The sequence below is a fragment of the Lethenteron reissneri genome, chromosome 8 (genome assembly GCF_015708825.2).
Source record: "Lethenteron reissneri isolate LAM-NWPU_2019-01 chromosome 8, ASM1570882v1, whole genome shotgun sequence".
NCBI classification, from domain to species: Eukaryota; Metazoa; Chordata; class Hyperoartia; order Petromyzontiformes; family Petromyzontidae; genus Lethenteron; species Lethenteron reissneri.
In genome coordinates, this window is record NC_083786.1 from 8,593,105 (window position 1) to 8,610,171 (window position 17,067).

The 17,067-nt window shown below is 50.5% G+C and overlaps 1 protein-coding gene across 1 annotated transcript; it reads right to left on the minus strand.

Annotated features, from left to right (window-relative positions):
• Positions 1 to 1,745: 1,745 nt before the first annotated feature.
• LOC133362955 (microtubule-associated proteins 1A/1B light chain 3C-like) lies at positions 1,746 to 12,573 on the minus strand. Its single transcript, XM_061581934.1, has 5 exons — positions 12,519 to 12,573; positions 6,298 to 6,462; positions 4,297 to 4,352; positions 3,037 to 3,143; positions 1,746 to 2,192 (listed from the first exon to the last, which is right to left on the minus strand). Exons 1-5 carry the CDS (start codon positions 12,559 to 12,561, stop codon positions 2,033 to 2,035), a joined length of 531 nt encoding a protein of 176 aa, XP_061437918.1. The 5' UTR covers positions 12,562 to 12,573; the 3' UTR covers positions 1,746 to 2,032.
• Positions 12,574 to 17,067: the final 4,494 nt, after the last annotated feature.

The following is a 17,067-nucleotide window of genomic DNA, read 5'->3' on the forward strand; positions in this document are numbered from 1 at the left end:
AACATGTGTTTTTATTTACGTGTTTTTTTTTATTTAGGGCCCCTTTATAACATATGCTACAGGCCCCGCATTAGCTTAATCCGGCACTGGGTAGCGTTCAACCCCACCCCTCGCGCACGATAGTACCAATATTGTTCAGGCGCAGCGATGCCAGTGTTCAAGTCTGCTGCCGCTCACGAGAGGGCTTCAGCAGAGAGAGAGAGAGTTCGTGTCGTGTTGCTGTTCATCCTCGTCCGTTGAAGGAACGCAAACCAGTGGGTTTACTACGCTGGTCCAGTGTGGGGTTTGCACATAGTCGCACTCCTTGTGGGGCTCGTGCCTTACATGCGTCTCCATCTCCGTGTGCCTATGGATAGCTATACATCGCGCAATTGTGTCACTCCGCAGTCGGAGCACATACCACAGTGGGTTTACGACGCGGTCCGTAGCTCGTGTGGCCACAATCGTACTCCTGCGGCTCGTGGCTTTTTTAAAAATCTCCCTCCCCCCATTCACTAAGACCCAATTAGGATCTTCTGATGCGGCCGATTAGCACGGTTGGGTTACGTACGGCGCGAACGTTACACATTAGGTACATTACATGGTTACACCAGCAATGTCTTCGAAGCGTAGGAATGTTAAAGCCAGGAGATGGTGCGATCAGGGTTGGGGGGGGGGCACGAATGAGGCTGGGTTAGAATTCACGACGTCCAGTTCGCCCATCTATATAGACGGGAGTCTTCTTGGTAGCGTTAGGCCCAATGAGACGATTGGGCTAGGCCAGGGGCCGGCGCAACATGCAGCTCTTTAGAGATTGCTTTGGTGACGTTACTTATCATGGACCACCGCACTCTCGTATCTCACGTACATTGCGAATCATGAAAGTTTACCGAATTCAACAGGGACTCTTGTTAATTCGGTTGCAGACCCCCCTGGGGAGAGGCCTTCATCCAGCAGTGGATTGACAGGGCTGTAGGTCAAACAACCACCACTCGCAGCAACACTTCCACACAAAAACAAAATGCGAACAAGTATAGTATTTTTTTTGTAAATCAACTTTATTTAAATCGTTGTTCGCAACGGCTAAACAAACGGGCACGCGCGCGCAGTCACGGAGTCCACACGGCACCACGATGTGTAATAAATTCGGCGAGAGACAGAATGGTAATTGGTTACACACGGGCTCTTGTTAGACCACCACCCATCACCGCCAGACAAAGACTTCTTAATAAACACAATTGGGTAAAAAGTTGTAGATTTTTACGCATGTCGTGTTTGTGCAGCAGGAATATAAAGTTACGGTCAGGACAGCATTAACAAAATAAAACGACCGTAATTTAGCTTAGACCAATTTCTTTTTTAGAAATTTGATATATTATCATTAAAACTAAATGGTCTAGAACTTAATTTGACTTGCGGCTCCAAAGACGCGAAAGTTTTTTAAAAGTAGACTGCATCGACGCAAAACAAGTTTGTTCGGATTAGTTAGACATTCAAATTTACATTAAAGGCGTCTCACGATCCGTTCAATTATTCCACGCATTTAAAGGGTGCCTCCTAAAGTCACGTACCCCCCCACACCGTACACTCCTACACATCACCCTATGCACTCAATTACACACACGATGCACTGAAACTCAATATCTCCCGAACATTCACCCCCACTAGGCAAAGACCCTTGCGGAAATCTTGTGGGACGGACTCTGCGACATCCCCCCCCCCCAAACGCAACCCCTCCCACCTCTCCACATCGTGCCATCGTCTCCTATTTGACACCAAGAAGGCACCCCCCCCTACCGCCAAAATGGTCACTCTCGCACGCGGTCCACAACCTCGCTAAAAACAACCACATCCCCCACAACAACAAAATAACGACAGAGATAGGCGATCTCAGACCACCACCACACATTCCACGCTTGGCAGCAACCACCACCGCCACAACAACCACACCTCATCGGTTAAAAAAAGAGGTTTCAGTGTCACAGGAATATAAGAATTAGGGACCCGTAATAGACCGGTTCTCCTCGTCGTCACCATCACCATCGTCGTCGTCTCAGCCGAACATCTCCTGGGAGGCGTAGGTCATGTAGAGGAATCCATCCTCGTCCTTGTGCTCCACGTAGATGTCAGCCATGGTGGCGGCCATGGAGGGGACGACGCGGCCGTTCACCATGAGGTAGAAGGCGTGCGTGGAGCGCAGGAGCAGGCGGTTCCTGGGCGAGACGCGGATTGGTCGTCGTCCAATCAGTCAGTCGACCAATCCACGGGACGGACACCAAGGAGGCCCCGCCCCATCAATAGACGAAGCCACACCCACCACCACCACGTGACCACCACGTGACCACCACGTGACCACCACGTGACCACCACGTGGACAGCACGTGGACAGCACGTGGACAGCACGTGGACAGCACGTGGACAGCACGTGGACAGCACGTGGACAGCACGTGGACAGCACGTGGACAGCACGTGGACAGCACGTGGACAGCACGTGGACAGCACGGACGACCACAACAAAAAAGGTAAGAGAACGAAACACGAGTCAGGGGGAATGAAATCAGTGGAGGCAGGGGGGGTGCGAGTGCGTGGAGTTTACGGGACGCTTCCCAACAAAAGCCACAGGAGGTTCTCTCATTCGCAGGATGGAAACGGACGGAGGAAGCAGTCGAGGAGAAATCAAAATTAACAAATGTTCTTTGCGTATTTTACAACGAGTAATAGCAATGTTTAAAATAAACGCGACCGATGTCAAATGGCGCATGCCGGTAATAGCAATGAGACTCCGTTCACATCGCAACTGGCTTGACCAGAGTTGGTACCCCCCCTCCATCCAGCAGTGGGTTGAGCAAGGGCTGCAGGTATTGGAAGACCGATAAAGTACATGGAGGACGGAAGGGGGAGCGATGGATCTGGAGGGGTGGCGCAGTGGTTAAGGAACTGCTCCATTATCCCAGCGAGCCGAGTTCGATTCCTCGCCACTGCTCTCACATCGGTGACGACCGCTACAGGTGCTCACTCCAACCCCCCCCCCCCCACCGCCCCCCCCGTGAGGCTCACCTGATGATGCTGACGAACTGGCTCATGGTGACTTCTCGAGGTACCAGGAACTTGGTTTTGTCGAGAGGAGGAAGAGTTTTCTCCCGTGAGTAGCGCTCCACAATCACCTGGGAGGGTCAACCACACCACCACAACATCACTGACACCATCAACACCCCACCACGCCTCTCCCCTTGCATCATGCGAATGCATCAACCCCCACTACACTACAGCCACATCATAACTCGTCGTAGGTTATTATTACAGATTTTATTTTGTTTGAAAAACTCAGAATCGTAATCTGTTTTTTTCCCAGGTGGGAATCCGATGAGCTATGAAGCTCTTCATCACAGATGTCCTGTACGGGGAAGGTCAGCGAGTCGCAGCAATACAAAAGACGATATCGGTGCAAATTAGAGGATAATAAAAGCTAATCACTATAAAAATTAAAAAGTAGTATTACAAACATTTTAAGGAGGTGCAAACCCCCCGTTACGAGTCTCATAAACTTGAGCCCCAGCCACCGACACATATATGACCGGCTCCGTGGCCACCCACTCGCAGTCTCGCGAAACCCACAGCCCGCGGGCTGCTACTGCTGCTACCAACCTCGAGTCCATTCCTCCTGCTGGTTGCCTTCCATTGGCTTCTCCAGCCATTGGGAAACATCGTCATCAACGTCGTCGTCTCATCGAGCAGAGCGTCCTGCCCAAAGCCGTCTCAGTTCTCACGTCCGGATGATTTATAAAGCCCGCGTCGTGCGTGGCCTTCCAAGCCACGCGTTCTTCCTCGATGTCTGAACTACAACCACCACCACATTACACAGACCTCTCTCCCTCTGCACTACTCACCACCACATTACAGATGTCTCTCCCTCTGCACCACTCACCACCACATTACACAGACCTCTCTCCCTCTGCACTACTCACCACCACATTACAGATGTCTCTCCCTCTGCACCACTCACCACCACATTACACAGACCTCTCTCCCTCTGCACTAAACTCACCACCTCATGATATAAATCCCCCCCCCCTCTGCACTACAACACCAATTAACCACCACGAATATTTTCCCGCAACTCCAATTAAACACGATTGGCTACGTGCGGTGCGGAATAAGTTCAACTTACATGATGTATATAAATATTTCCCTGCTGCGCTATAACAACCACAACTACCACCACCACGTTAGATAATTAACAATCTCCCCCTCTCTTCGTGCTGTGGCCGAGGTCGATGACGACGATGAGAGCAGGAGAGAGAGAGAGAGGGAACTGACCGGGACTTTAGTGGGGAACTTCGCTCGAATCCCTGCCACCTCTTCTTTCCGGGTAGCTGCAAAGACAAAGACAAAGATACCCCTTGTAGCCTTGGCAGACTGTTGGGGCAAGTGCTATCAACCGATAGCTGGGGGGGGGGAACAAAAGGCCGGAACGGCACACACGAAGGGGGTAGGTGACCAGCACCACGCCCGGCTTCCTTCATCTCCCTAGTGACGATGGCTACACATCGCACCAGGTACTCATTTGAGGCCGAGTCGACCTAGCGGAGGGCCAGGACCGGTTCAGATAATCGTCACCGATGTTGGCAGTGAGCGGGAATCGAACCCGGGTCGCTGGGTTCATAGCGCAGCGTAGCGCTACACCACCGCCATGCATACACCCCACCCCCCCCATCTTCCCAATTGAAAGGACACGCAGACGGGAGATAACGAACACCTATTAAGGCCACGTGCCCAAGGAACCACGCCACGATCGTCCCACGGTGGGCGCGCGTGCCGCTGTACGCCTCGGGGCAGCTGTTGAAGGCGGACCGAGATCAAAGCGAGGAGAGGGGGGGGAAGAGCTCGCGTGGAGTAAATACGGAGAATGAAAATAGAAAGCAGCAGGGCAACGTGAACAAAGAAGTGAGTTTTTAGCGGTGCGAATTCCGTTTGCCTGCAACGCCGCAAACACGGAACATCGAAAGAGGACAATGGAACAAAGGCTAAAAAAATTAAGTTTTTGTTTTTATTTTTCAAAATGTCTTGCTGTGGATTTCACACCTGTGATGATTGCTTGTGTTGCAGTCGAAACGTCGTGAGAATTTTTGTTCCATATTTTTGTATTATTTTATTATTTCCCTTCTACGTGACTTTACCGAAAGAACCAAGAATATAATAAAATAGGTGTTAAGATAATAAAACACCAAATAGAAACCTTTTGCAAGGAATAAAGTCCGCATTAACCACAGTGCTTGTGGTGAACATGTAAGTAAACATGATCCGATAATTATATCCGCCTCGTCTTCGATAATATAAGCATCGACTTTCTATTGGGCGTTTTAACATCTTAATTTGAAGCTTTCGTGACTTCAGGAATCCACACTCGTGGGTTCTTTCGGTAAACTCACGTAGTTAGAAAAATAAAACAAAAAATAAAACACCACGACGTTTCGATCGCAACACAAGAAGCCGACCCGCTTGTGTTGCGATTGAAACGCCGTGATATTATTTTTTGTTATATTTTGCTACCTACGTGACTTTACCGAAAGAACCAAAAAAGCATCTTAATACCTCTTGTTTTATTGCCAAAAATGGGAAAACCGATTAAAACCTATTCCTATTTTTTTCCTACTTTCACGCCGTCAAAACAAAGTTGCCATTTCCACGGCACAAACGGGGTGCCGAGTGCGCAGACACGCGCGTGACCCGCACAGCGCCTGACACCACATCGAGAGAAAGACGGAACAAAGAACGTGTGGTGGGACGGGGGGGGGGGGTAGTAGCCAGCAACGTGGACGCGAAGGCAAAAAAACTTGGACTATCGAGAAGGGGGGCAGGGGGGGGGGCTTCGGCATGGCGCGAGAGAACGACGCTCGCCTGTCCACTCGCTCGCGGCCACGTGCTGGGGTGGGGGGGGGGCACCGCTAACATCGCGAAACCCGACGGACGGCAGCGGCGGCTCGGGAAAGGTCGTCATCCAGCAGCGAGTCGATCGTGGCCGGTGACGATTACATTGATGATGATGAAGAGCGAGCGGTTAGAGATTAGCGATTTGATGACGATGATGATGGTGGTGGTGGTAATGTTGTTGACCTCTACCTGGGGTGGGGGAGCCAGGTAAGGCGCGCACAATGGGGAAGGGGGGGGGAAATGGGGGGACTGAGGGGTGGGGGGGGGGACTGAGGGGTGGGGGGGGGGAAGTCCCAACGCGGCCCACGACTTCCATTCCCCACGGCCCGCGGACGGACACGTGCGAGCGAGATGTCCCAGGGCCCCCGTACGGGATGGCGAACTCACCGAGACTCTTGCGCTGTTTGAACGGCTTGTGGCCCTGGCTGGCCTCCACCGAGGTGGTCATGGCGCACAGGCGGCATGCCCCCGCGAGCCTCGCCCGCTTCAGACACTCCGTGGTCGACGCCGTCGTTGCTGCCGCTTGCGTTCGAGGGGAAGGTGTGGACGCGCCTGGCGACCAGAAGATGATGATGGGTTACGGTGGCGAGCCGGCTTGGTGGGTCACTGGCTGGCTGGCCGGTCGGTCGGTGTGACCCGCGAATTGTCTGCTGGACTAACTGGCCGACTGTTCGAGTGGCTTTGCTGGTGGATTGTCCCGACTGTGGCGAGCTAGCGGACTGGCCGACTGAGTGGTGGACTTGGCTAACTGGCAGGATTGGTTGGGTTATCGATCTGGCTGGCTGGCTTGCTTAGTGGTTTGTGACTTGGGCCGGTGGAAGGAGGGACGCGAGAACGCGTGGCTGGCGGTGGGTGGCGGCGTAAAGGAGCGTTCCGCAACACGTGGAGGCGCGAGTGATTATATCGGCTGGGTTGTGTAGCGGCTTCTATAAGTAATGTTGTGGGGGGTGTGTGTGGGGGTGTGTGTGGGGGTAGGGGGGGATAACCACACCCACACGCGCCCTCTCACTCATGTACGCCCAGACACACACGCACACGAACACACACACACGTAAAAGCACAATTGCCAAAAATACACACGGTATTTAAATATACACGGGCACGTTTGCATATGCACGTAGGCACACACACACTCACACACTCATTTATGCACACGTACACGAACTTACACACACACCACACACAACGCGTTGTCATACATACCAACAAACCTACACATACACGCGCCTACTTATACTTAACAGTAATATACACATATAGACACAATCGCATGCACACGAACGCACACAGAAAGACAAATACACAGAAAGACAAATATACACACCCACAGACATACAGACCCAAACACGGACAAAATCTAATCCCCCCTCCCCCCCCCCGTATAGCGGTTCATAGAATATTGAGCCAAGTGCTGTTAGCGAGCACCTATTAAGGCTGGCAGGGCACACGAGGGGGTGGGTGGCCAGCACCACGCCCCGCCGCCTTTGTCTCTCTTTCAGTGCCGACGTTTACACATCATAGCAAGTACCCATTGAAATGCATGCACCCACCCACACCCGCACATACAAAGGCACACACGCATACCACTTAAACCGGCGTCAGTCCATCAAGTTACTCCATGAATGAATACCAATCTACTCTAATTGAAACCGGATTGGCCGCTAAAGGAATGTAGCCTTCTACAACGCACGCGTTTGCGGCTGTGTGTGCAATTATGTTATCAACAATGATGACGATTATCATCATCAACATGATGATAATCAACATCACTCCAACATTATAATCTTCATGATGACAATCATGATGATTATCATGCTGGAGTGATGATGTGCATTGTGTATGCATCTTACGTCCCAGTCATTGATTACTATACAATACACTTGAGTCATCTTGTAATTGTTTGTGTGTACATATATAAAACCAAGCAGAGTCATGAGTTATTTGAAATTTATTTTGAACCTCAAATGGGAAACGAAATTGATTGCATATGAATCACAGTCATAATTATACGCAATTCTAGATTTGAAGCTTTCGTGACTGCAAGGATTCATACTCTTAGGTTTTTTCGGTAAAGTCACGTAGGTAAAATAATAATAAATGAAAATAACTAAATTAAATCACGACGTTTCGGAAGCAACACAAGCCTCCGTCATCGGAGGTTTGTGTTGCTTCCGAAAAGTGATTTAATTTAGTAATTTTCATTCATTATTTTATTTTATTATTTTTTTACCTACGTGACTTTACCGACAAAACCTAAGAGTATTATACGCAATCATAATGCATGCGCCGTATCCGCAATGAATTGTGCGTCGATTATAATAATTAGATAATCATCTACAATTTGTAGCAGCAACAAAAGCTGCTCGCAAGCCAGCGTCATCTGTTGGGCGAGGCTGACACCGCTGATGAGACCCTGAAACACACACGCCGCTTGATGATGTTGGTCTGGACAAGCCAATCGGATGATAGCCATGATGGTGAGGATGATGGGCTAAATAGACAAGCACGTTGTATTTACAAAGGTTGAAGTTTATTTCGTTGAACCAGTGCGAGAAAGAAACCAGACGCAGGATGGGTATTGTCGGTGGTGAGATGTTAACTCCCTCGCCTGGTACGCAGGAGGTCGCGGGGTCAATCCCGACTCTGACGCCTGCTGCTGTATATTTGGAGTTTGCGGGTCTCTCTCTCTCTCCCCGCAGTTCGCGTGGATTTTTCTCCGGGTCCTCCGGGTTTTCACTCCACACTTAGAAATGTGCGTTTCGAGTATTTGGCTGCAATACATTTTCACGTGATAAGCCACTTCGTTGAGCTATCATTTGTGGCCAGGTCGCTTCTAAAAAAAACAAAACCAGCTCTATAGCACAGCGGGCCTGACCTGGTAAAATAAAATAACAATAGTTTAAATCGTTTAAATAGTTTTCGTTTATTTGCAATCGTGACCTGGGTCACCAATGTTATAAACCAACAAATATCGGAACAAAAACAACTGCACGTCACACGAGGACAGGGTAAACATTGCGAACTTAAATCCCCTGCAGCGTCACTCGCCTCGCGATGAATTACCCCGAGATCATCTCTGCTGAAGCCGTGCTGATGATATTATCCACCACAACACGGGCCGCCAAGGCTGATGGGATGTGTAAAAAAAATATATAAAACTTTTACGCGTGTACGTGAAGTGACAGATATTTGACGGGTATCTACTGTATGTACAATGTCGTACGCGCAGAGTGGTGAGTGGCGCGGTGAACCTCGTGTCATCAGTGGCCATGTATATGCCTCCGCGTGTAGGTCGACTCAGCCTTAGATGAGTGTCTGGTGCTTTGTGTAAAACAGCAGCGACTGGGAGACAAAGGCGGCCGGGAGTGGGCCTTCCCGTCCCACTCCCCAAAAACCCTTCGCCAATCCAGTGCGACCGACGTGGTGAAGTATGGTGAAAACATATGGATTCAGGGAGGGGTCCAACTATGAACGATTATGATAGCTACGATGAATGTGGCCTCCGCACGGTTTCTGGCTTACACACGAAACAAAGTCGATTTTTATTCTTGGCTCATTCGGTAAAGTCACGTAAAAGGGAAATAATAAAATAATAAATACAATATAAACAATAAAAAATTCTCACGACGTTTCCGACTGCAACTACAAGCAATCATCATCAAATGTTCTTGCTGTGGATTTCACACCTGATGATGATTGCTCGTGTTGTAGTCGAAACGTCGTGAGCATTTTTATTGTTTTATATTTTTATTATTTTATTATTTCCCTTCCTACGTGACTTTACCGAAAGAACCAAGAAGATGAATCCCTGCAGTCACGGAAGCTTTAAATCAAAAGTCTATTTTATTCTCTGTGTGTTTCTGCTCAATGTGAGAGTCGCGAATGATGGAGTCATCAGTCTCTCTCCCTGCACTCTCCCCATACTCACATTGCTGATCTCACCGACGGCTCTCTCCAGCCAGACCGAACTATCTGGGAGTAGTCAGTTTAACACGTAGGCTTTCGCGACCAATATTATTCATATAAGAACGGGAGACACAGCAGAGCCTCACCATTCTGGCGAATTGCCGATGATGCTGGATGCAATTACCAGCGAAACGTCGTACTCAAAAATTGTAAATGTTGTGGTTTCACGCTTCAACACACCGGTGGGCTAAAGCAGTGAACTATTTGTCTTTTGTCAACGTGACACTTTTTTACTGATTGGCCGTGTCGGGTGGTGGAGGGTTACGACACATTTATAAATAACGCGATCTAAACCCAAAAACGTTGATTATGAATATCTGGGAGTAGTCGTCCCTTCTCTCCCGATAGCTACACCTCTCCCTTCAACCTACCCCCCCTCCTCCGACCCTCCACTACGACGTACTTGGGTGTAGCGCCCGCGCGAACTCTCAAAGAGTCGTCGTAAATAGTTTGTGTTGAAATAGTTTGTGTTGAAGCGACACATTTTTTTCTCCGCCAGCCACCGCCGTACGATAAACACGGCAATGTTTACAGTTAGAACCAAAAAAAAAACCCCCGTGGCGTCGTGCAATTATGCAGCATTCTTCATCGGCCATGGTCGATCCACTGCTGGATCGCAAGCCACCGCGGGAAATGTATAAGCAATTAAAGCAAGGTCGTAATTATAATATATATTTGTGGGGGACACATCCCACCCAAATATTCAAAGATCCTCAAAATGCCCCCCCCCCCCCCACAATATATTGCTATAAAATTGATTTATGTTTATATGATTGTGGTTATGGTTGTAATTTATTAATCCATAATCTCTGCCATTACAGACAATGAAACAAGAAAAGGTAAAAAATAAAAAAAAACAGAGCAATGTAATACAATACACTATTTGACATTGTTGTAAAAAATAAATAAAAAGTCCATCCTATGTGTTAGTGATTTTTTAAATATTTTAGGCAGGAAATTAATTTCCAAATTTAGATTTTTTTCTGGGGGGGGGACCCCCAGACCCCCTGGAAGATTTGGTCCCCCCCAATGTTGACTCCATGGCTACGGCCTTGAATTCAATACACGGACGAATCATGGGACCTCCCTTGCCAGTATATAAAGATATATTTTGATACTGGCATGATGTCGCCGGTCACCCCGAGCTCTCAATGCCATGAGAGTAGCATTGTCTTTGTGCTGTTCGCCTTTTGGCGTCGTCCTCCGGGTCTAACGCTGTGTGAGACGAGGCTCTGAAGAAGGCCGTCTCTGGTGTGGAACAATCAGTTTCAGAGACAATGCATCCATCATAAACTATCAGAGCATGTTTGTGTTTGTTAGCGTGTTCACCACAAGTATATGTGGTGAATGCAATACATGATTCCTTGCAAAATGTTTCGGGTTTGGTTGTTTTAACATCTGAACGCAACTGTTTAATTATGTGCAGAAAGGGTAAAACCTATTCTTATACACGAGCGAAGTAAGCGATCTTAATCTTCTTTAATTTCATCGGCCCGAGTGACCATTCGTTGCATGCATTTTTCCACCGCCATTTGGTTGAAGCGAGCCAACGTCGGGCCGGTGTGGTTTTGACCTTTTGAGGTCTCATCGGCACGGCCGGGGGCTTGGCAAACACACTCCGGCGTGCAGTCGGACAGAGCACGCTCCCCCCCCTTTCTGCAGCAGTGCAGGCGACCAGCGGAGACCCTCGAGCAGAGTGGAGTGCAGCAACTTTTCATCAATCGTTCTGCAATGCCCTCTGCGAGCCACGCACTTGGCCCTGAATAGGCTGCTACCACCACCACAAACTACTACTACCAATACCACCACCACCCATACCATCACCACCACCTACTACTACCAATACCACCAACTACTACTACCAATACCACCACCACCCATACCACCACCACCAACTACTACTACCAATACCACCACCACCCATACCATCACCACCACCTGCTACTACTACCATCAACACGACCACCACCAACTACCACCAATACCACCACCCATACAATCACCACCACCACCTGGAACTACCAATACCACCACTGATACCATCACAACCACCACCACCAACTACTTACAAAACCACCACCAATACCTCCACTAATACCACCACATTAGGAACTAAAAGAAGACAAGACAATGATCCCCCGAATAGTCGATACAGACTGTCGGGGCAAGTGCTGTTTTGCAAGTAACACCTATGAAGGCCGGCACGGCCGTCTTTGTCTCCTGAGTGGCAGTGTTTACACACCGCACCAGGTACTCATTTGAGGCTGAGTCGACCTAGGGGATACCCAGGACTGGTGCAGATAATCGTCACCGGTGTTGGCCGTGAGCGGGATATCGAACTCGGATCGCCAGTTTCGTAGCACAGCGCGCTCACCACTGCGCCACCGCTCCCCCCCAACTATAAACGCACGACCAACAACAACCACCACCACCCTCCACTCAGCCCGTGGCAGCAGAACTACTAGTTCACCTTTTCATGCAAAGTCACTGAATATGCCGCTAGCCACTCCGCTCGCCGAGGACTCCACGGCTCACTATGGGTGGAAAAAACCCGATTTTTCCAGCGGCAGGCATCGGGTTTTTTCTGTAATACAATTAAACCCGATTTCGGGGAATTAAAACCTGCTTTAATGAATACGAACCTCTGATCCAAGGCTTAGGCTGCTTCCTCGTCGGTGCTATCATCGTACTCGGGGCCGTCGGGCACGGGGTAGTCGTAGAGTGCGGCGGGCAGGTTGGTCTTGATGAACACGAGCTTCTCCTCCACAATCGTGGGCGCCAGTGAGTTCCTTCGCTTGGAATGGATGAAGCTCATCGTTGAGAAGTGCGGTTCTGCAATTAGAACCAATTAAACCGGATTTCTCCCAATTGCAAGATGATCGGGTTTAATATAGAAAGACAATTAAACCCGATTGTAAAAAAACCCCGACTGTGCTACCCTTGCGGCTCACCCAGTCCCCTGCGGTGTCACCCACAGGGCAGCGCTGGGGGTGGGGGGGGGGACCTGGGAGGGGGGACCGGGGGTGGGGGGAGCGACCCGTGGACCCGGCTGTGTTGGGGCGCCCTCTGGTGGCGCAAAACGGGGAGCGGTGGCGCAGTTCTTAGCGCACTGCGCTACGAACCTGGCGAGCCGAGTTCGATATCCCGCTCACGGCCAACACCCAGTGACGATTAACTGCACAGGTCCTGTGCCCTCCCCTAGGTCAATTCAGCCTCAAATTAGTACCCTGGTGCGGTGTGTGAACATCGCCACGAGGGAGACAAAGGCGGCCGGGCGTGGTGCTGGCCACTCACCCCAGCGTGTGTCGTGCCGGCCTTCAGAGGTGCTCGCTAACAGCACTTGCCCCAACAAGTCTGTTAAGGCTATTCGGGGGGGATCTTTGTCTTTGTCTGGAGGCGCATGTGAGTAACGCAGGGACTCGTGCGTACAGGATTCCCTTGCTCTGTGCGGCAAGTAAATGCGTTCCAAACAAAGGGCGCACGAAGCGAAATTGCGTAGCGTGGAGCACGCGGTCACCCAAACCCACAATCCACAGCGCGAGAGTAGCGCACACAGACACGCAGTGCACACACACAGACACACAATACACACAGTGCACACACAATACACACAGAGCACACAGACACACAGTGCACACACACACACACAGTCACACACACAGACACACAGTGTACACAGACACACAATACACACAGTGCACACACAATACACACAGAGCACACAGACACACAGTATTCACACAATACACACAGTGCACACAGACACACACAGTACTCACAATACACACAGTGCACACAGACACACACAGTACTCACACAATACACACAATACACACAGACACACACAGTATTCACACAATACACACAATACACACAGAGCACACAGACACACACAGTATTCACACAATACACACAGACACACACACAATATTCACACCGTGTTGTCCCACCTTTGACCGCATAGCCGCACTTGGAGTGAACGCAAACCGCACAGATCGAATTTTGTGTAGAAATTCGTGTCTCCCCGGCGTTCTGCGATGTCGCGAACATGCGGCGAACCTATTTCAACCCAAAATTCGCAATACAGAAGTTGATAGCAGCGGTGCTCAAGCCCAAACAACAACAACAACAACGGATGTGGTCTTATAATGATGAAAGCATATATAACAGGCGACGTTTCGGGCAATGGCCCTTCTTCACAGTGCACGTCTCGGTGTGATGTTGTCACCGGCCCATTGCGCCCGACAGGTGGCGTAAAAGTCACGTGGGAACCAAACGCGTGACCCTGGTGGGGGCAGCAGTTAGGGCAGAGGTCGCAAACGGGTTTTGATTCCTTACCCGTACCCGGCCGCACCAGGGTCGCAAACGGGTACCCGTACCCGGCCGTACCCGTACCCGGCCGGGTAGGGGTAGGGTACGGGTATCGGGTACCTGATTGCGACCTCTGGGATGAAGCAATGTTGCAGGCGCGGGTGGGTTGATTCTAGGAACTTGAATTGTGAGAAGGGACAAGACGTTGGGAAATGAGTGACAAACAGTTACTCACCAGTGACTCACGGCCTACCCGTACCCGGCCGCACCAGGGTCGCAAACGGCTACCCGTACCCGGCCGGGTACAGGTAGTCGGGTATCGGGCAGGGTACGGGTATCGGGTACCCGGTTGTGACCTCTGTGTTATGGACTGCTGCTCTGCGTTGGAGTTCTAAACCAAAACTATTTCCTCTATTTGACCGGGTAAGGCCCAACTGAAGCTATGCGGCTTTGTTATCAGAAGCGACCTGGCCACAGACGATGACCCTACGAAGTGGCCAATCATCACGTGGACGTTTACAGCAGCAAAATACTTCAAAAGCGTTTTTCTAAATGTGGAGGGGGGGAACCCGGAGGACTCAGAGACGAATCCACGAGGAGAGAGAGACACGCAAACTCCAAATATACAGCAGCAGGCGTCAGGGTCGGGATCGAACCCACGACCTCCTGTATACCAGGCGAGGTAGTTAACATCTCCTAGCCACCGTGATGATGATGAGAGAGACAGACACCGCAAACTCCAAATAAACAGCAGCAGGCGTCAGGGTCGGGCTCGAACCCACGACCCCCTGCATACCAGGCGAGGTAGTTAACATCTCCTAGCCACCGTGGCCTGCCTGTGGGGGGGCTGTTTGCGAGCGCCTATTGATGATGCTCGCACAGATCGCACGAGGGAGGTGCGGGATTGTGTGCGGCCAGGACAGTTCTAACGATTCGCGCCCAGCACGAGCTACTCATTTAAGGCTGAGTCGATCCAAGCGCGGTCCAAGACCACGTTCAGTCACCACTGATGTAGTCGTGGCCTTTATCTCCCAGCCCCCGCCCACCCCCAGCGCTGATGTTCACAACACACATCACACCAATTACTCATTTGAGGCTGAGTCGACCTCGAGGAAGCCCAGGGGCCAGTTCAGATATCCGCCACTTATACTGGTGGCGAGCGGGTGTCGAACGCAGGTGGCCCGGTTCGTGGCGCGGTCCTCTGACCACTGCGCCACCCCTCCCCGTGCCGACCTTCGCAGGTGCTCAGCAACAGCACTTGCCCCAACAGTCTGTTAAAGGCTAAGGGGGGTGGGTGGATGGGTGTCGTCCTTCGGGGAGCGGTAGTGTAGCGGTTAGCGCGCTGCGCCATGAACCTGGCGACCCGGGTTCGATTCCCGCTCACGGCCAACACCAGTGACGATTATCTGAACCGGTCCTGGGTCCCCCCTAGGTCGACTCAGCCTTAAATGAGTACCTTGTGCGGTGTGTAAACATCGCCACTGGGGAGACAAAGGCGGTCGGGCGTGGTGCTGGCCACCCACCCCCTCGTGTACCGTTCCGGCCTTCATAGGTGCTCGCTAACAGCACTTGCCCCTACAGTCTGTTAAGGCTACACGAGGGATCTTTGTCGTCCTTCGTACCCACACTTTACCCCACCACCCGTCTCATGCTGCCGGGTGGACAGAGTCAGCCTCGGCGGGGATGAAGGAACGCGACCCCCATTGTCTGGGGAGGCCTTTGAAGGGGGCGCCTTTTGACGACGACATTAATGTGGTGGCTTTCACCTGCCGACAAACAAGTGAATGAGTCGCTACGTCTCGCCGCAGTCTGCGCGTCCGTCTCAATCGACATCGTCACTTTAACGGCCAGTGCGAGTCACGTGGTGGGGGGGGGGGTAAGAGCGGTGGAGCCGCGGTTAGCGCACTGCGCGATGACCCCACCCACTCCCACCGGGTTATCTTAAAAGTTCGATTCCAAACGTCTTGATTGAACTCCAACTTCTCTTCATCAACCCAGCGCTGAGCAGCGTGGTGAAGTATGGTCGAACAACCCCTGACACGTTTATATATTTACGCGATCTAACCTAAAAAAAACTATATTGTGGAAGTGGATATTAATTATAGATTTGAAGCTTTCGTGACTGCAAAGATTCATACTCTTTGTTTTTTTCGGTAAAGTCGCGTAGGTAAAACAATCAATAAAATAAAATAAATCATTACAACCAATCACGACGTTTCGGAGGCAACACAAGCCTCCCTCATCAGGTGATTTAATTTAGTTGTTTTCATTTATTTTATTGATTGTTTTACCTAGGTGACCGAAAAAACCAAAGAGTATGAAGTGGATATTCTTTGACTTTTTGAAGATATTAACATACATTTGTTATCACGCTTCAGTGTATTTATCATCCGTTCGTTTTCCATGAAAAACGATAGTCCCATATAAGTGTTGAAACAATGTTGAAGCACCCCGCATATCGATCGAGACACAGGGATAGAGATCCCCAGTGAACATGCAGCCAAAGCTACGGACCGCAGAGTAAACCCATCGAGAGACACACGTAGAGACTCGTGTACAGAGATGCACAGAGACTCGTAGATATCGACATACACAGAGATGAATTCAAGACGAGCCATTGTTAGTGCCACCGTAGCCATACAACCGCACAGTAAACACACTGCGGCCTGCTGCTCCTTCGACGGAGGATGAGGAACAGCGACACGACACGAACTCTCTCCCGAAGCCATCTCAGAATCAGAATGTTTCATGTTGTACTGGAGGGATCCGATTAGCTATCAACATCTTTTTCACAGATGCCCAGCAGGTTATGGCCAGCAGCAGCAGCAGCACGAGGCCTCCACATCGGCATCAAGCTGCTCAACCGCATCGACGCGTCAC